Source organism: Aethalodelphis obliquidens, unplaced genomic scaffold, assembly GCF_003676395.1.
Source record: "Aethalodelphis obliquidens isolate GAN/ISIS:26980383/991018 unplaced genomic scaffold, ASM367639v1 scaffold1, whole genome shotgun sequence".
Classification (NCBI taxonomy): Eukaryota; Metazoa; Chordata; class Mammalia; order Artiodactyla; family Delphinidae; genus Aethalodelphis; species Aethalodelphis obliquidens.
This window is the reverse complement of record NW_020837945.1, coordinates 8,126,674-8,146,352: the sequence shown is the minus strand read 5'-3', so window position 1 is coordinate 8,146,352 and position 19,679 is coordinate 8,126,674. Positions and strand designations below refer to the sequence as shown.

The window sequence follows — 19,679 nt, the reverse complement described above, 5'->3', positions numbered from 1 at the left end:
ATTACACATGAGGCAGGACAGCATTGCTGGGAAGTGTGGAGGCTGAGGGATATCCTTTCACCCATAATCCTACCTCCCTGGAACAACCACTCTCTCCTTGCCTGTAGCTTTAAATTTTTTACCTTCGTGCTTATTTATTACATAGCTGTACTCGTAGTGTACACCACATTTTATAACCTGCTTATTTAACATAATTCAGTCATTTTCCATGCTCTACACTGTTAATGCCTTCATCATATTTAGTCAAGTGATGCACCATGAAGTAGCCAACCATAAAATCTATTTGCCAATGCTAGAAAGGGAACTTGAAAATAATCCATTTATTAAGAATATACTCTCCTCCCCACAGAAGAATATATACCAATGTCAGTATACTATTTGAGAAACTACTGAGACAATAATAATAATAATGACTTCTGGCTGTATTTTATTTAGTTCCTGAAATATGGTTGTCTTTGTTTTTCTAATTGAGAAGTAAATGTTATTTATTTGTGTATGTGTCTATGATTATTCTAGGAGGGTAAGGAAAAGCTTAGCTTATGCAGTCTGTAAACATGAGTCTTCCAGTGAAATATCAGCTATGCAGCTGCTTTTATAAAGAAAGGAAGGAAAAATAGTCCAAGTACTTCTACTTTACCGATACTATGCCTGCATCTCTGTTCTCAAGTCATTCAGTTCCCATTTATCACCATTTGGCAAGCAGGTTTGCCTGGTGGGCCCTGTCAAGGTTACTGACACCTGGATTAAAACAAGGCAGGTCTACATTTCCTGCAGTGACTTTTACAAAAATGGCCAGTTGGCTTGTGCGGGGAGCCACAGCAGAGAGTCTAAAGTTTTAAAAACATGCCCTAGAACCTTTTAATGCCCTTGCTGATAACAACTTCTCTGAGGCTTTTATTTTATTTTAATGCAGCTATTCTGTATTTATTTATTAATTTATTATTGAAGTATAGTTGATTTACCATGTTGTGTTAATTTCTGCTGTATAACAAAGTGATTCAGTTATACATATGTGTGTGTGTGTGTATATATATATATATATATATATATACACACACACACACACATTCTTTTGTATATTCTTTTCCATTATGGTTTATCACAGGATATTGAATATAGTTCCCTGTGCTATACAGTAAGACCTTGTTGTTTATCCATTCTATATATAGTAGTTTGCATCTGCTAACCCCAAACTCCCACCACACACACACCCCCACTTCCCTCTCCCTTGGCAACCACAAGTCTGTTTCCGAGGCCTTTAAATTCGGTAGGGTTCAGCCTTGGGGTGGTTCTGCAGGGTCCTGGCCCTCTGCTCACCATGAACAGGACCGTAGATTATGCACACCAGGTATATACATGTAGGTAACCTAGCTCTGTGCTTGTATATGACTTAAGCAGTAAGCCATGTGGAAAGTTTCATATCTGAGAAAAGTATAATTTTAGGTATATAATTTTACTGTCATCTTGTTATTCTATTTTCAAATCCAAAAGTTTTAATTCATGTTCACCTTAGAGAAATTATAACATAATTAAGTTCTGGTGATTCTGATCATATGTCATTTAAGGAGAAACCTGAAAGTGGTTTAGAATGTTTGTTTTACCAACCTTAAAATAGTTTTAGTTTTAAAATACTTACATTCTTTAATCTAATGGTAGGTATCTGTGCTCGAAAACTGGAAGGAGACGGAAGTATATAAGTTACAGAACATGGAGTCACAAGCCGAAGGATTTCTTAAGAACCTGAAGCTAATGAGCAGGTATTGTGATGTCACAGGTGTCTTTCCAGAAGTGTCATTGGGTAAAAAAAGGTTAGGGCTGATTTAAGAAAAAAATTACATTAGGACGACTTTATTTTTAATAGTTAATATAGTTAATACATATTCAATTATAGAAAAATCAAAACATGTAAACAAAAAGGATAAAAATTATCCTAATTCTTAATTGAGCTATAACTAGTTAATATTTTGCAGCAAATCCATTAAGTATTTGAAAAAAAAATTATATATAGTTTTCACTAAGTAGTATACAGGAATCCTCCTTTCATATCAATAATTATGCTTCTCCAACCTAATTTCATTTATTTATTTTTATTTTTTTATTTTTTTTTTGGTACGCGGGCCTCTCACTGTTGTGGCCTCTCCCGTTGCAGAGCACAGGCTCCGGACGCGCAGGCTCAGCGGCCATGGCTCACGGGCCCAGCCGCTCCACGGCATGTGGGATCTTCCCGGACCGGGGCACGAACCCGTGTCCCCTGCATCGGCAGGCGGACTCTAAACCACTGCGGCCACCAGGGAAGCCCCCTCCAACCTAATTTTAAAAGGTTAAATAGTAATCCAGTGTACAAACATGTCATGATTTATTAAACACCACTATAGTGGGAGAGTTGGGTTGTTTGCACATTTTGTTAATAAAAGCTGCACTGTAGCAAGTATCCTTATAGCTAAAGTTTTATCCTTATAGCTAAATTATTAGTCATTTCCATGCAATAAATAAATTTCTGGAATGAAGATCACGTTTTTAAGGCTTTTTAAACAATTGCCTTCCATAAGAATAGTCACTTAACAGTCTTAATGGGAGAGTATGGGCATGTCACTTCAAAAGATATTTATATCTGGTCATTTTTTTTCAACCCTCTGTAATCTTTACCTGCTTTTCTTTCTTTTGCTTTGTTTTTGGAATAAGGTTTACCTGGGAATCCTAGAGGGTCTCCTTCAGTCTAGCATTTAGCACTTTTCAGTATAGATTTTTGCACATGGGATTACTTTTCATCTGGTCCTTTTATCATATTCCACACACAGGTTTTTGTTTTTGTTTTTTTAAACATCTTTATTGGAGTATAATTGTTTTATAGTGTTGTGTTAGTTTCTGCTGTATAACAGAGTGAATCAGCTATACAAATACATATATCCCCATATACCCTCCCTCTTGCATCTCCCTCCCATCCTCCCTTTTCCACCCCTCTAGGTGGTCACAAAGCACCAAGCTGATCTCCCTGTGCTATGCAGCTGCTTCCCCCTAGCTATCTGTTTTACATTTGGTAGTGTATATATGTCCATGCCACTCTCTCACTTTGTCCCAGCTTACCCTCCCCCTCCCCATGCCCTGAAGTCCATTCTCTACGTCTGCATCTTTATTCCTGTCCTGCCCCTAGGTTCAATAGAACCATTTTTTTTAGATTCCATATATATGTGTTAGCATACGGTATTTGTCTTTCTTCTTCTGACTTACTTCACTCTGTGTGACTCTGGGTCCATCCACCTCACTACAAATAACTCAATTTTGTTTCTTTTTATGGCTGATATTCCATTGTATATACATGCCACATCTTCTTTATCCATTCATCTGTCGATGGACACTTAGGTTGCTTCCATGTCCTGGCTATTGTAAATAGTGCTGCGATGAACATTGTGGTACATGTCTCTTTTTGAATTACGGTTTTCTCAGGGTATATGCCCAGTAATGGGATTGCTGTGTCATATGGTAGTTCTATTTTTAGTTTTTTAAGGCACATCCATACTGTTCTCCATAGTGGCTGTATCAATTTACATTCCCACCAACAGTGCAAGAGGGTTCCCTTTTCTCCACACCCTCTCCAGCATTTACTGTTTGTCGAGTTTTTGATGATGGCCATTCTGACTGGTGTGAGGTGATACCTCATTGGAGTTTTGATGTGCATTTCTCTAATGATCAGTGATGCTGAACATCCTTTCATGTGTTTGTTGGCAGTTTGTATATCTTCTTTGGAGAAATGTCTATTTAGGTCTTCCGCCCACTTTTGGATTGGGTTTGGTTTTTGTTTTGTTTTTATAAATTTATTAGTTTTTATTTTTTGGCTGTGTCAGGTCTTCGTTGCTATGCACAGGCTTTCTCTAGTTGCGGTGAGCAGGGGCTACTCTTGGTTGTGGTGCGCGGGCTTCTCATTGTCGTGGCTTCTCTTGTTGCGGAGCACGGGCTCTAAAGCACGTGGGCATTGTGGCATATGGGCTCAGTATTTGTGGCTTGTGGGCTCTAGAGTGCAGGCTCAGGAGTTGTGGCGCACGGGCTTTGTTGCTCTGTGGCATGTGGGATCTTCCTGGACCAGGGATTGAACCTGTGTCCCGTGCATTGGCCGGCAGATTCTTAACCACTGTACCACCAGGGAAAGCCCGGGTCGTTTGTTTTTCTGATACTGAGCTGCATGAGCTGCTTGTACATTTTGCAGATTAATCCTTTGTCATTGCTTCCTTTGCAAATATTTTCTCCCATTCTCAGGGTTGTCTTTTCATCTTGTTTATGGTTTCCTTTGCTGTGCAAAACACTTCCTAACACCGTACATGAAAATAAGTTCAAAATGGATTAAAGACCTAAATGTAAGGCCAGACACTATAAAACTCTTAGAGAAAACATAGGCAGAGGACTGTGTAACATAATTCACAGCAAGATCCTTTTAGACACACCTCCTAGAGAAATGGAAATAAAGACAAAAATAAACAAATTCAAAACACACAGATTTTGAATTCTTAATTCCTAGTGCTTTTTGATTTAAATTTCAAACCCTCAGTGTTGAACCAGAGATTCTGTGGGTTATGGAAAAACAGTTTTATTGTATAGTTCTTTATTTCTTCATGTTTCAAGATTAAGTTTTTTTCAGAAAGGTGAGAAAACCTTTCTGATTAAAGGTAAATTGAGGAGGCTTCCTGGTGGCGCAGTGGTTGAGAGTCCGCCTGCCGATGCGGGGGACACGGGTTCGTGCCCCGGTCCGGGAACATCCCACATGCCGCAGAGCAGCTGGGCCCCGTGAGCCATGGCCGCTGAGCCTGCGCGTCTGGAGCCTGTGCTCTGCAACGGGAGAGGCCACAACAGGGAGAGGCCCACTTACCGCAAAAAAAAAAGAAAAAAAAGGTAAATTGATATGCTGATTCAGATTACAGGACTAGTACAGCTGAGGTTGAGACCACGTGGTGTTCAGTTGCCAGTATGCAGCACAGCTGTGGGCTATGCGTTGTGGTGCATCTGGGAAACAAAGATATCTCAGGCCTCATTTTATCTCATGGTATTGACTCCTTATTAAGCCTCACAGTACACGGCGTTTTTTCTTAGGGCTTCTGTGCTAATTCTGCTCATTCCACCAAGGATAGCAAAAGAGGAAAGCCATAAAAGCAATGTTGTGGTTTTTCTTTAAGACGTATACTGAGAACTGACACCATCGCGGATTGGTAGTGTTCCTGATCTTCTCAATTGGGAGTAGAAAGCTTATCTGTCACTTTCAGTGGAGCAGATTCATGAGGTGCTGAGAAGTTTAACATAGCCTGTTAGACACCCACCCTTTATTTTACAAAAAGATGGGGATGAGGGTTTTATTGGGATGTTTCCAGGCTGCCTTTTTTTTGGTTTGTTTTTCAATACAAAGGTAGCCTTTGATGTTAAATATGAAGGTGCCAACTGCAGAGTGTCTGATCTTCAAATTCAGGAGAATATTTGCTCTCTGCCTACCAGTTTTGGGATTTGGATTAGATCAACGGTTAGTTTCCTAAAGTGTAGTGACTGTAAGATATACAGTTCTTTAAAAATAGTTGTTTTATTGTGTGTGATCATGTTTCTCTTGTGTTTAAATGTTTATTTTCATTTGTACTTTAGTGCTTTCAATTTAAAAAAATTTTTAAGTGGACATTAGCAGTTTTATAAATTTTTCTACTTTCTCAGTGATTCTGCAGCATATCCTGTCATGGAATCTGACATACATTCATGGGAATCATTTCTTTCTAATGTTAGAGAAGAAATTGAGAAAGCAAAGGTAAGTTATAAGGTATTTTATAATTCTGTCAAAATCTATGTGATGGTTATAATTCTAAGGAGGTCATGTCATATTGAAACTATTTCTTTTTTGAGCTGTTAAAGACAATATTTATTTTTTGTTGTAATTAAGAATTCTTCATGAACAAAATGCTATCTTCTTAACTCTCTTTAAACTCAGCCCTTGATTGTTAAGATTAGAAGAGTTATGTTTGATAAGGCTGTAGAGCATTCTGATTAATAAGGACTTATTTTGAACTTCTTTCCTTGCAATTCAGTTATATTTCTTGGAAAACGGTTGAGCATTTGTTATGTATATATAGTAAGGGGAAAAAAAGTATTAATTGACAGCTATGGTTTTCTCTTGGAATTTGTTAGAAAAACTTAACATTTTTCCTTCTACCTACAGTCTCAGTTTGAAGAACAAATTCAAGCAATTAAAAATGGTTCTCGGCTCAGTGAACTTTCTAAAGTGCAGATTTCTGAGCTTTCGTTTCCTCCCTGTAACACAGTAAGTCTATTACATCTTTTTTTTTTTTTTGAAGGAAAGAGAACAGAAAAGGAGTGAAGCAGCACAATTTCTTTCTTAACTGGCCAAAAGCAGTTTGTTGTTATTGTTTTGGGAGTGGGCATGAGACGGATTAACAATTGCCTTAATGTTTTCATTAAGTACTAGGTTAAGCCCGGTGAGGGCTGCCCTTATTTGCCCCTCACCCTGTGACCCTTCCTGTCAATGCATTCAGCGTCTTAGATTGTAGGCTCTGGAGCTGCAGTCAGAAGCCTCATCCTGAGCGTCCTTTTCTCCCCAATACCTTGCACACTAAGCGTTCATACTTATCGTGGATTCATCTGCAAAAAAAAAAAATGGTGTAAAACGTTAAAAAGCTTAGCCACCTTGGACTGATTAAATTTTCTATTGAGCACCAGTTTTTTTTCTCTCCATAGAAAAAGTTTTTTCTCTCCATTGAACTGAGTAAGAAAGAGTTTTATTTAGAATTAAAGATCACTTATTTATAGTGTTTCCAAGTTCTTATAGCAGATACGGAAGGGGGAAAAGCATTAGATATCAACAGAATATTTTACCGTTAATTTTTAACTTGAGCTTATGTAATTTTAAAATTTAAGATTCCTTGAGAACTCTCAGTGTGCCAGGAGCTTGAGTAATAAGTACCCCTAAAAACGATTTACTTTGTGTGTCATTTCTCTGCTGTTCATTCATTGGGTATTTAGTGGTGATCAAGATTAGATGTGGTCTGTGCCCTCAAAGTGCATATGGGTTTGGGAAAGAGAGACTTGAAGCCTATTATTATAAGCAAAGCGTGCCAAGATTTTTCACAGGAACATAGAATGCTATGGCAGCATAAATTAGGAGGAACTAATCTAACCCAGAGGCCTAGGCCTCGGCAGAAGCTCCGCTGTTGGAAGTCTCAGTGAGTCAGAGATCTGGAATAGGAATTAACCAGGCAAAAGGAGTAAAAGGGGGTGTGTGTTTGAGGAGGGGTGTGTGGTGTGATGTTTGCAGGGTCAAAGTGTTCCCAGTGGAAGAAGCAGCATATTCGGAGGCTAGAAAAAAAGAGAATACACTCCTTTCATAGCAGTAAAAGGAGTCCACGATGACAAAGGGGGCTATAGGGAGAAAGATTATAATCTCGTGCCCACGGGCCGGAACAAAGGGAGCCTTATTAAGGTGTAAGGTGTGTTCAGCAGTGTGGACTTCTCCTCAGGTCACTAAGAAGCCAGTATAAATTTCCAGTTAGGGAACGACATCAACATCGTACTTGACGATCAGCTTGACTGCAGTGTGGAGATGTGGTGGGAGAGGGAGCTGAGTGAGCGATTTCCAGTCAACCAGCTACAGCTCACTGCCCCCAGCCGTGTCCCAGGTCAGAGAGGCAGCGGGGCTGCAGGGAAGAGAACAGATTTGAGGGGTGTGCAGGAGGTCAGATGAAAGAGTGGTGCTGGGGCTTCCCTGGTGGCGCAGTGGTTGAGAGTCCACCTGCCGACGCAGGGGACACGGGTTCGTGCCCCGGTCCGGGAGGATCCCACATGCCGCGGAATGGCTGGGCCCATGAGCCATGGCCGCTGAGCCTGCGCCTGTGCTCCGCAACGGGAGAGGCCACAACAGTGAGAGGCCCGCGTACCGCAAAAAAAAAAAAAAAAAAAAAAAGAGTGGTGCTGTTTGTGAGATTGTAAGGCCAACAGTCTTGAGGATGTCTCTGGGTTTCTGTCAGTGAAGTGGCATCGGAGGAAGAGCAGGGTGAGGAGACCGCCCTGAGGCTGGCGTTGAAGACGTAGGGCTTGAGTGGCCTTGGAATCAGTCACCCACGTGGATCTGCCCATTAGGAAGTTTGGATGTGCAGATTTGGATCTCAGGAAGATATTCTAGACTCGAATCTTTTTAAAAGTGGGCATTATGCATTTCCCTGGCGGTCCAGTGGTTAGGACTCTGCGCTTCCACTGCAGGGGGCGTGGGTTCGATCCCTGGTCGGGGAACTGAGATACTACATGCTGCACTGCGCGGCCAAAAAAAAAAGTGGGCATTATCCTCAGTGAGCACACAGTCACCGAGGAACAAGAGGGCGTAGCACAGGTGGGGTGGAGGCTGCACCTCTGACAACATGAGGGGCAGCAGCACTTCAGGTGTGCACGGCGGCAGGGCTGCGGGGAGAGCTGAGCCGGGGGCCCAGCGGATGGGACAGAAGCCAGCAGTGTGGGGCCATGAAGAGCTCATTTTGAGAAAGAGAAGGTGGCCACCAATTTTTAAGAACAAGACATTTAATTTGTTGTAATTCAAATACTGTGCACTTGAGCAGCCAGGTTTTATTATAGTTGTGCTTAATTGTTAGTCTTTGTTCACGGATGTCACTCTTAGTGATCCAGCCACTGTGGTGTGTTCCTTGTAGATTCATCCTAAGTTACTTCCTGAGTCTTCAGACCATGATGATCAAGGCCCCTCCACTTCTACAAGTCACAGGACTGGACACCGAACAGCAGTTCCCGAGGAATCAAGTCTGGTCTCTGCTGCTGATGGCCCAGTGGAGTCGCCCTCCTGTGAGCCAGAAGCCAGCCGGCTGCCAGAGTGTGAGAGCGCCGGCCAGGCAGCTCAGTCAGAGCCGAGCCCGTTGGCTGATCAGAAGTTACCTGGTGCTCCAGGACGTGCCACCCGCTCAAGCCAGTCTCCAAAGAAACCGTTCAATAGTATTATTGAGCACCTGTCAGTGGTGTTCCCCTGTTACAGCAGGTACGAATCCAAAATGTCTGCAACTCTGTTAAGTGCTTTATTGAACTGAGGTTTCCTGATTAGATAACATTACAGCCAATTAGGGGCTGAAGTGGAAAGAACTGCATAATTGTTTTACTCAGAAAGACAAGCACTGCACTTTTTCCTTTTGTAAACATAGAAGTGAGCAGTTTCAAACCAATAGATTGAAAACATTGAACACTGGTTAATCAGTACTCATCAGAACCCTTGGCAGTTTGCTAAGATTTAGCTGAACTCAGTAACTCTCCAACACTAGTTATGGAATCACTAAATGAACTGCAAAACATTAGTTTTACATTATTTCAGGGAAAAAAATCCCACATATAGCAAAGAAGGCAACAGCAACTTGCACCTTATTGGACAGCACCTCTGATTCGTTAGAAGTGTGAGGCTGACAAGGCTAGGTGTAGTCTGCTAGTGAGTCAGGTGTGTGCGCATGTTACAAAGGGGTCCTTATGAGGGTGAGGAGAGCTGCCTTTTTGGCGGGCGGTGGTGGGGGGTATAGTTGATTGACAGTGTTGTGTTAGTTTCAGGTGTACAGCAAAGTGAATCAGTTGTACATTTACGTATACCCACTCATTTTTAGATTCTTTTCCCGTGTAGGTCATTACAGAGTATTGAGTAGAGTTCCCTGTGCTATACAGTAGGTCCTTATTAGTTATCTATTTTATATATAGTAGTGTGTATGTGTCACTCCCAGTCTCCCCATTCATCCCCTCCCACCCCCCCCAGAAACCATAGATTTGTTTTTTATGTCTGTGACTATTTCTGTTTGGTAAATAAGTTCATTTGGACCATTTTTTTAGATTCCACGTTAAGCAATATCATATATTTGTCTTTCTCTGTCTGACTTACTTCACTCAGTGTGACAGTCTCTAGGTCCATCCATGTTGCTGCAAATGGGGAGAGCTGCTTTTAACTAAGTCAGCCAGAGTTGTCATTCAGGCACTTCAGGAGTGCTTCTGCATCAACCTCTGACCTCACTCCAGATTGGTGCGAGGGGACAGAGGTACTCCTGGTCTCAGCCTGGAGAGAAGGTGAAGTGGAGGGAATGTCTCTGGGATACAGCTCAGAAGAGAGGAATCCACATCCAGAACTGACCCTCTGCACCTCCCTTGTTATTTCTGTCTTTGACACGATATTAGTCACAGTCTTTGAGATTATACTTTTGAAACACAGTAGTTAATTATGATTGGCCAAGTTTGATGTTTTGCATTTGTCAGTGGAGCCCTGCCCATTTGGAAATAAGTATTTCTTGTCTGCACATGGGCATGTTTAGCCCTGCCTAAGTTTGATAAACATTGTAAGTTCTCTCAATAGCGATTACCATGCAAATTAGTAAAAATAGTCAAGTTGTAATTACCAGAAGTATATTACAAATAAAACTGTTTGTAATTCTGACTAAATCTGGCAGAATATAAACCACCAAATAGATATGCATCCTAATTTTCTGCATGTTAAAGCATATGAGGTATTAGTGCTACAGATACCAAGTTCCTATTGATTAACGATATAAATCACATCCACTGCTACCTATGAAAAGTTCAGGCTTTGAAAACTTTGTTGTTGGTTAGATTTTTTTTTTTTTTCCAGTACGCGGGCCTCTCACTGTTGTGGCCTCTCCTATTGCGGAGCACAGGCTCCGGACGCGCAGGCTCAGCGGCCATGGCTCATGGGCCCAGCTGCTCCGCGGCATGTGGGATCTTCCCGGACCGGGGCACAAACCCGTGTCCCCTGCATCGGCAGGTGGACTCTCAACCACTACGCCACCAGGGAAGCCCTGTTGGTTAGATTTTTAAAGGGAAGAAGTCAACAAAACTAGTTTGTTCTTAGATAGAATGAGATTTTATTGATTTCAAGTCAGACCCAGTGGCGTCTGATCATTCATTGATTTTGCTTAAAGCTACAGTATATCCAGGCTGTAAGACGTCAGGTTTCTAAGTAGAGATGGAGATCTCAAATGGATCTATCAGATACACTGTTACTTTGAAAGTCTATTAAAACAAATATTTAGAAATAATATTGGAATTTTCATAGTGCTTTGAAAGATTGATTTTGCTGCTCTCTGTATACAGTTACTGTTGTTGTTTACAAATGAATTATTTGTGTGTATTTGATTTTGTTTCTTTTTGCTGTTGGGTTAATATTGGCCCATAATATTTCTTTGCAGCAGAAAACTTTAACTTTCTCTTGACATTATTCCCACTTTCTCTTTCAGCACCGAGCTTGCTGGTTTTATTAAAAAAGTGAGAAACAAAAACAAGAACTCGCTCTCTGGATTGAGTATTGACGAAATTGTCCAAAGAGTGACAGAACACATTCTAGATGAAGAGAAAAAGAAAAAGGTCAGTTTTTCATTTAGATTCAATAAAATGTTCCACTTTATTCTTATTTATTTATAAAATAAGAGAATTGTGGGGGAAAATGCTTCCAACCCCAAAATGGAGAGCAATTCAGTAGATAGAAGAGGGTCAAGTTTTTGGGTCACTGAACTTGCTTCCCTGCCCCATGATCTTGCTGCAGCCAAATCCAGGAAAGGACAGGAGGCCGTCTGAGCCCAGCTCTGCTGCTTCTGTGACCAGGGCCACCCAGGGCCCGCCCTCCGTGCTTGTTGGATCATCACCCGAAAGCCAGGGGCAGAAGACAGACGACGTCCCTGTGAGTGTTGCATGTATGACCATAGAGTCAGTTCTCTTCTTCTGATGAAGAACAAGAAGGAAACAGAACTATCAATCCATGATTTAGCCCCATTTTTCTAGATTGAATTTATTTGATCTTGAAATTGGAAACCAAGTTTAGATGTACTTGAGTGTTTCATTAGGAGAGCCAGTGAATGGCGAGGTTGTCTCTCCACTTCCACGGGTAGCTCGGGGCCCCTGCATGTAGTGACAAGAAGAGCTGTGACCACATTGTGGGAACTGGGCCTGTGGATGGTCAGGTAAATTCACTTTTTGTATCAAGTGTGAATAGTTGGAAAAATTGATTTTTGGATAACTTTCTTCTACGTGTGACCATGGGCTTTGGAATAACACAGACTTGGTTCCATCACTTAATAACACTGTGAGCTCGAATCATATCTGGCTGTTCGGGTCGTCGTGGGGATGAAGTGCTGAAGCAGAATAGGCAGAGTCAAGTGCTGTGCTCGGGAAAGGCTGGTTGCTTCCCTCCTCTCTCCCCTCAAGGGGCGCGGGGGGCACACAGGAATGAGCCCATTAAATTAACTTGCCTTTAATTTGATACACTGGTTTAGATTGTTTGTTGTCCTTTCAGACAATGAGAATGTTACAGTGACACAGAACTTTTTATGAAATACTGTTATATCTGTGATGTCAGTCGACAGGGCCTTATAACTGTCTTTATGAATGAGGAATCCGAGGCACAGGTGGCTCGCGCGTCTTGCCAGCGTTCCTTCCTTCGATTGGACCGCAGCGTCCTCAGCGCACTGACCAGTTCGTGCTGGGGACTGTGCGTTAGGGATCGGCTGAACGTGTGGCTGGAAGAGAGATGGCCGTCTGGCGGCTCACAGCCGTGGGCTTCAGATTGAATTCTGGTGCGGAGCACATTTCCCTTTTTTATAGATTTATTTATTTATTTATTTATTTTTGGCTGTGTTGGGTCTTCGTTTCTGTGCGAGGGCTGTCTCCAGTTGCGGCGAGCGGGGGCCACTCTTCATCGCGGTTCGCGGGCCTCTCACTGTCGCGGCCTCTCTTGTTGCGGGGCACAGGCTCCAGACACGCAGGCTCAGTAGTTGTGGCTCACGGGCCTAGTTGCTCCGCGGCATGTGGGATCTTCCCAGACCAGGACTTGAACCCGTGTCCCCTGCATTGGCAGGCGGATTCTTAACCACTGCGCCACCAGGGAAGCCCCCACATTTCCCTTTTTTGTCCAGCTACAGTATCACTGTTCAGGTGAAATTGAAATTAGAAGAGTTGCAGGCCCCATAGCACAGTCAGCAGTGCAAGACTGCACAAAGAGCGCTGGTTTGCTGACTTGAGCTAAGCAGTGAATCTTTTTTTTGTGAACTCGTTTTTATGCCTCCCATACATTTTCACTTTCCGCTACCCTTTGGAGACTTTCTGCATCACATACACTCAGGTCCCAGAGGGTTTCACCCCAAAGGGAGAGCTTATGATCATGCAGAGCATTCCTGCGAGGCCTGGCTGGAGTCCCCTCCCTCTCTCAGGGGTGTTCCTGCTGGTCATGTGCTCTGTGGTCGAACAACCAGGTCAGCTTCTTGGCATTCTCACTGATGTGTGAGTGTGTGTGTGAACTCCTTCGTGTGCGTGTGTGTGTGCGCACGCGTGCATCTGTGTGCTTGTTGGCCATCCCAAGATAGACCATAATCACCTTTTGGGAAGAGATTGCTTTCTACTTCATGGTTGATGTTGATAGTAATGAAGGTGTAAAAGCTGACTTATAGGAATAATATGTATTGGAACTGGGACTTAATTTGCTAATCATAGGTAGTTTTTTAAAGATTAAAAGTAATTTGCTTTGTTTTTTTTTTTAATTAATGTAAAATTTTACTTTTGGCTGTGTTGGGTCTTCGTTGCTGTGCGCGGGCTTTCTCTTAAGTTGCGCCGAGCAGGGCCTACTCTTTCTTGTGGTGCGCGGGCTTCTCATTGCGGTGGTTTCTCTTGTTGCGGAGCATGGGCTCTAGACGTGTGGGCTTCAGTAGTTGTGGCACGTGGGCTCAGTAGTTGCGGCTCACGGGCCCTAGAGTGTGTGGGCTTCAGTAGTTGTTGCTCGCGGGCTCTAGAGCACAGGCTCAGTAGTTGTGATGCACAGGCTTAGTTGCTCCATGGCATGTGGGATCTTCCTGGACCAGGGCTCGAACCCATGCCTCCTGCATTGGCAGGCAGATACTTAACCACTGCGCCACCAGGGAAGTCCCTGCTTTGTATTTTTAAATTATAAAAGTTTTGTGGTTCATAATAGAAAATCCAAATAAAAAGAGCATATAAGGGACCCCAAAACCCACCCTCTAAGGGTAACCAGTACTATCATATCAGTATATATTTTTCTAAACTCTTTTGTATCTGTGTGTATACTGAATTTAGTCAACTGTGCATATATTTGTGTGTGTGTGTGTGTGTGTGTGTGTGTGTGTGTGTGTGTGTGTGTTTCAATTAGAAATATATTGTGCCCACTTTTCCATACTGGGAAATAGTCAAGTTAACCGTGGGTTTTTCTGAACTTTGCAGAGACCTTAACTTGCCCTTTCCCCAGGGCTGACACCTCCACGTTTCCTCCCAAACCCTTCCCTGGGGGCCCGCACAGAGGAGTGAGAGCACATCTGACCCATTGCTGCAGCGGCAACAGTGCCATGGGAAAGACAGAAAACCCCGTGCAGCAGTTCAGGGTGTCATAGCCTTCAGGCACTGCCCCCAGCTGTACTCCCTGACCTTAACCCACTGCCAGGGCTGCATTCATTCACTTTCTTGACAGTTTATGGAGTCTCAGTTTGGGGCCAGGTTCCTTGCCAGCTGCTAAGAACACAGATAAGCAAGGCCATTTCCTGCCTTCAGGGTGCTAAGAGTTAAGGTGGGGAGTGAGGGTCGAAGTTACTGATGCATGTGGGGCGAGTGCTGTGAGCCATAGGGAGAGCTTCACGCCTGGTGTTCTAGGCTGGCACTCTGCTTTCACACAGAGCACGCTGTCTGTGCTCACCAGACTGGGAGCGGCTAGGGCCGGAAGCCCTCCCATTCATCTCTGTGTCGCTGTGCCCCGCACAGTTCCTGACCATGGATGTTTGCTGAATGAGGCGTCAGTTCGTTTTGTTTTGATTTATACAAGTAATCCACATTCATGGAAACTTGAGAAAAATAGCAAAGAAAAAAGTTAAATCTCTCAACCAAAAGTAGCCAGTAACCACTATTAACATTTTATATCTTTCCAGACTCTTTTCTAGGCATCTCTGTATATACACATTCTCTCTATTTTTAAAATATTGAATTATATAATCATATGATACATACTGTTCTGTAGCCTACTTTTATTCAGAGAGTTTTTGTGACTAACTTGCCACGTCACGGATTATGGAATTCCGTCATGATTTTAATCAGCCCCATGATAATCCATAGTGTAGAGATGTCATAATTTATTACTGTTTCCAACTGTTAGATAATTAGATGAACAACTACTTTGTAATATTCAGCTAGTGCCATACTTTATTTAGGTATGGGTTGGGGTAAGTAGGTATTTGTAGTATTTTAGCTGGGAATGAGTTAACCACATAAAACATTTTTTTCTCTGAGAAAATTAAAACTTTATTTTTTCCTAAGAAATGTTATTAGAAAATAAGTCGTTCCCTCAGTCTCCTTAACTATAATTGAGAATAATTTTCCACCTTAGCTGTGAAAGTTCTGGAAGGCCACTTGTAAGAAGAGCTCATGTAGTAAGGAGAAATTTAGTTATTCTTTACTATTGAGATGCATTTGTTTCCACAGGTGTCCGGTGCAAATTCCTGTGAAATATGCCTAGAAGTATTCAAATCCAAAAATGTACGTGTGCTGAAATGTGGGCACAAGTTTCACAAAGGGGTAAGAATTCTCCTTGGCCATCCTCATGTCATGCATTTTGACTGTGGAGTATTTTGAAAATAAAAAGGAACTTTGTTTTCTGGGCTTCAGTACTTGCATTTTCAAAGCACTTTCTAAACCTCTTCATGTCTGTGATGATTGTCTCCCTCCCAAAGATTGATGCTGCAGGAAGGGGAGCAGATTCCTGGGCCCTGCAGCGGGCACTGTGCACACTGTCCTCTGTGTCATGAGTGCAAAGGAGCAGTTGGCCCTATCAGTTGCTGAAAGTCAGAGCAGTACTGGTTCCTTAGAAGCCAGTTTTTTATACGCACCTGTTTCTTATATGCGTGGCCAGACAGATACACAGTGCAGCAGTTTGTCAGTTTACTGCAGCAGGTGAAGTAAGTTTAACATTTTGGAGGAGAAAAACTAAACTGGGTCCACTGGGCCTGATCCTGGGAGATTCTGGCCTGTGCCCTTCCAGGATTTGTGGTAACTGTTTTGGTGTTTTGGGTGCTGTGAGCATTTGTCCTGCACCCCTGCTGCTGGTTTAGAGCAGATCAGGTCTCTGCCCTGTCAGTGTAGGAATCTCTGAGAAAAGGGGTACACACAGTACACTCGCTAGAAAGAGTCCAGACAGCGTGCAGTCTTCCGCACGGCCTACGTTCTCCCTCCTTCCCGGGTAGGGGCATCCTGTCTGGGCTCTCGAACTTACGCACACACTCGGCTCTATAGCGGCGGCAGGCCAGCCGGGAGCACGCTGGGTAGACAGGCTCCAGCGAGGCTGTGTGGCGTGCAGGCTGGTGGGATGGGCAAGGAACAAGACCAGGCAGACAGGGTGCGTCCAAGGGCCAGCCTCTAGAAGTCAGGGCGGCTGAAGCACGAGACTGGAGCAGGGTGTGGGGGGATGGGAGGGCAAGGCCATGCCCCAAGGTCAGGCCCTGAGTGTTCAAGGTCACATTCTGAGGTGGGTTTCTTTGTTCCTGGAGCTTGGTCCAGACTCCTACCCGGAGCAGGCTCTGGTGTCCCTGGGTGTTGGGTGGCTCCAGGCCCTACCAAATGCCACAGTGAAGTTAGCCGTGTCTGCTGAGGCAAGTGGTACAGGAGGGCTGAGGTTCCATGTGCTCCTAAAGGCACTGGGTAATTGTCTTTTCTCATTTCAGTGCTTCAAGCAATGGCTTAAGGAGCAGAGCACTTGCCCAGCCTGCCTGGCTCGTGATCTCCTGTCACAAGAGTAACCTGCCCTTCTGGAAGAGGCCCACCCACTGTTCTAGGTAGTTACAATTCACTAGAGTATATACTGTTTGTTGAGTTGGAAGAATAACAATATACTACCTTTGATATAAAAAGCAACATGTGAAGATTCTTTGCACTGTGCTTCACAGTGCTCATAAATGGAAATCTTTAATACAGCTGACAGTAAGTAAGTTCCCAACTCTGACTAGCCGCTTAATAATCGCCAAATGGCGTCTGATAAAGTTATGTGTGACCACATCCTTATATTGCTGGGGCTGCCTGCAGAGGTGCTCTCTGAGATGGAAGGAAAACATGGTGAGTGCCTCAAAGCAGGACTTAAATTATAAGTATCCTTGATCTTTTAAAGTGCCCCACGTTAAAGTTTTTTGAGATCAGTATTCCTAAACAAATGCCTACGTTTTTCCTTAAAGATTCTGCATTTTAAAAAACGGGCTTAAGCAAACCACATTTGACTAGGTTGTAGTTGATGTTAAAATATTGGTTGATTCAGACCAAAAGATTCTTTTTCATTTCATTATTTTATTTCTCCCCAGTAGATTTATAAGTGCTTGTTTTTCATATTTTAAAGACATAATGATTTTTGAAAATCACACAATAAACTTATTAACATCAGCCAAGACTTTTTTTAACCCCTAAAACTGAGGCTCCGTATCCATTACCCCAGCCCCACATTGGGAACTTACTCTGAATACTTCTCTGTTCTCATTAGTGATGTCGTCCCTCTTTATGAGTTAGACAACAAGTGTTTGGGGGTCTCTGTCTAGCACACAGTGGGCACTTTCCTTATCCTACCACCAAAAAGAGACACTTGTGTAATTAGACAGTCCCGAGGAGTCCCTGTTACAATTGTTCAGTGTTCGACATTTGTGTAAAGTAATGCATGCTCTCTTGTACTGTGGCCTGAGAACAAAACTGTAACTGCATTAGAAACTTAAAAAATTAGTTCTCTGTAGTGACTTCATAGGCAGTAGTAGTAAATACAGAAACATGAATTCTGGACACATTCCATTTCTCTCAAACAGGAAGGGTCAAAAAATGTTTTTTCCGTGTGTTCTTTGTTACCCGCTAGAAGCTCACAGTCGCAAGTTCATGAGCTGATTTGGTCGCTTCCCTCTGCCTTGGTTCCCTGTGAGTTCTGATGTCTTAGTGACTTAGTGCATAGAAGCTTCCTCCATATTTCGAAGCAGGTCCCTAACACATTGTCTGCATGTTCAGAATAACTGAGGACTTGTAGATATGAAGATACACAGGGCCCAGTTTGTAGCAGCAGGTACAAAGGGAAAGAAGAGCAGCTGGAGAGAAAGAGAACGTGTTTTGTACATAACTTCAAACAAATACTTGTGAACATGCCTTACACGTGTCCTGTAAGTGTCGAAATAAAAAGCATTCTAAAATAACATCAGTTTACTGTCGTGTTATCTGTTCTTTGTCAAATAATTTAAAGTATTCTACTTGAAAATTCAAGACATATATTACGCTGACATTTTAAAAGGTGACTTCATTTGGAAAGAAGAGCCATGGTACGTCTGAGGAGTCTAACCAAGAGGTCTTAGGACATTTTAGAGCCTGGATCAAAGACATCCTCTGAAAAAAAAAAAAAAAAAAAAAAGACATCCTCTGTGCCTAAATAGAGGTTGCTAAACTCAAGTTCACAAGATGGGCTGTTGAAATTTGTGAATGGAAAGTTTATACAGAGATGGTAGAGTTTACTGTTTAGGATAGAATAAGAGGTTTTTCATGTGAATACACGTGAAAATGTTAGAGTTAATCCAATTGCATGTCTCAGTATTGACTTTTTTGAGGTACTTGTGGATGGTTAGCAGACGTTTGGTCCACACCAAAATGTCCTTGATATTTGGTCTTGTCCAAAAGCATTTGGCAGGGACCAAATATGCTTATGGATGTTTTAGATTGGGCCAGATTTCAAGGACCTTTTGGTCCTTGTGGATTCATGAGAAGGGTTTCCCTTTTAGAGGACCTTCTGGTATGCTGAGCGCTAAGAGATGATTGAAAAAAGCCAATATTATCAGTCTGTGTCTTTAATCTGGTAGCATTTAATTGAAAATAGTGTATAACTTAAAACAATGACTGTTCCTAAGAGTTTGGATTATTTTCCCTGCTGAAAAGTTTAATCTATGCTATAAATAATGCATAATCCAATATAAAATTGAAATGGTACCCCAGCATTGCAAAACGTTACTACACTTTTAAGGTAATTTCAAAGACCGTAGAGTGGAAACAGGTGGGAAAAGTGATCACACCACAAAACTGAAGCAACGAAATTATTTTAGGTAGTTTTTCAATCAGATGTCACTCTCTGGAAAAATGGATTAAAGGAAACAGGTAAAAGAGATAATAGCAAGGTGGCAGTTTCTTTCATCAACATACGAGGTACTTGCTGATGAGGCTGATAAAACGGGAAGACAGTGAAGTAGATGGGAAGGCTTGTCTGAATGAGGACCAAAACCATCTCCAGTATGACCCTTCGTGAAAGGAATAGGAAATACATTTCAGGTGTTTTAACTTTAATCGAACTTGATTAATAAACGTTAATCATCAAACTTTATTAAAAAATAATTGTAAGAAGAATGGATCATCGGTTGTATCTAATCCCTTTTTCTCCTCTTCACCCTGATATGATCTACTTAGAGGACACGTCCACCTTCAAGTAGCCATATACCTTCAGTGCTTTGCTGAGAAGGGTGGGCAACCCTGGACAACAGTGAAAACAAATGTGTACTGAGTATCTACTGTGCGCTAGGCCCTGGGCTCGACATCCTGATACGGCAGTGAAGGAGAGACGAGGACTGTGAAATTTGTCTTCCGGTTACAGACAGTAAACAAATTTAGAATGTAATTTCAGGTGC

General features: G+C 42.5%; 1 protein-coding gene across 17 annotated transcripts in view; it reads left to right on the top strand.

Annotated features, from left to right (window-relative positions):
• TTC3 (tetratricopeptide repeat domain 3) overlaps nt 1–17,223 on the top strand; it is a 139,316-nt gene extending 122,093 nt beyond the window's left edge. For 14 of the 17 annotated variants that reach the window (XM_027099525.1, XM_027099442.1, XM_027098521.1 and 11 more), the window contains 8 exons: nt 1,657–1,757; nt 5,683–5,773; nt 6,182–6,283; nt 8,676–9,013; nt 11,253–11,379; nt 11,558–11,692; nt 15,484–15,576; nt 16,719–17,223. In XM_027099525.1, coding sequence (XP_026955326.1) covers nt 1,657–1,757; nt 5,683–5,773; nt 6,182–6,283; nt 8,676–9,013; nt 11,253–11,379; nt 11,558–11,692; nt 15,484–15,576; nt 16,719–16,793 — 1,062 coding nt within the window. In that variant the 3' untranslated portion in view covers nt 16,794–17,223. The remainder of the gene's footprint in view (nt 1–1,656; nt 1,758–5,682; nt 5,774–6,181; nt 6,284–8,675; nt 9,014–11,252; nt 11,380–11,557; nt 11,693–15,483; nt 15,577–16,718) is intronic. The other 3 variants (XM_027098692.1, XM_027099116.1, XM_027098956.1) reach the window with 3 other exon arrangements.
• Nucleotides 17,224–19,679: the final 2,456 nt, after the last annotated feature.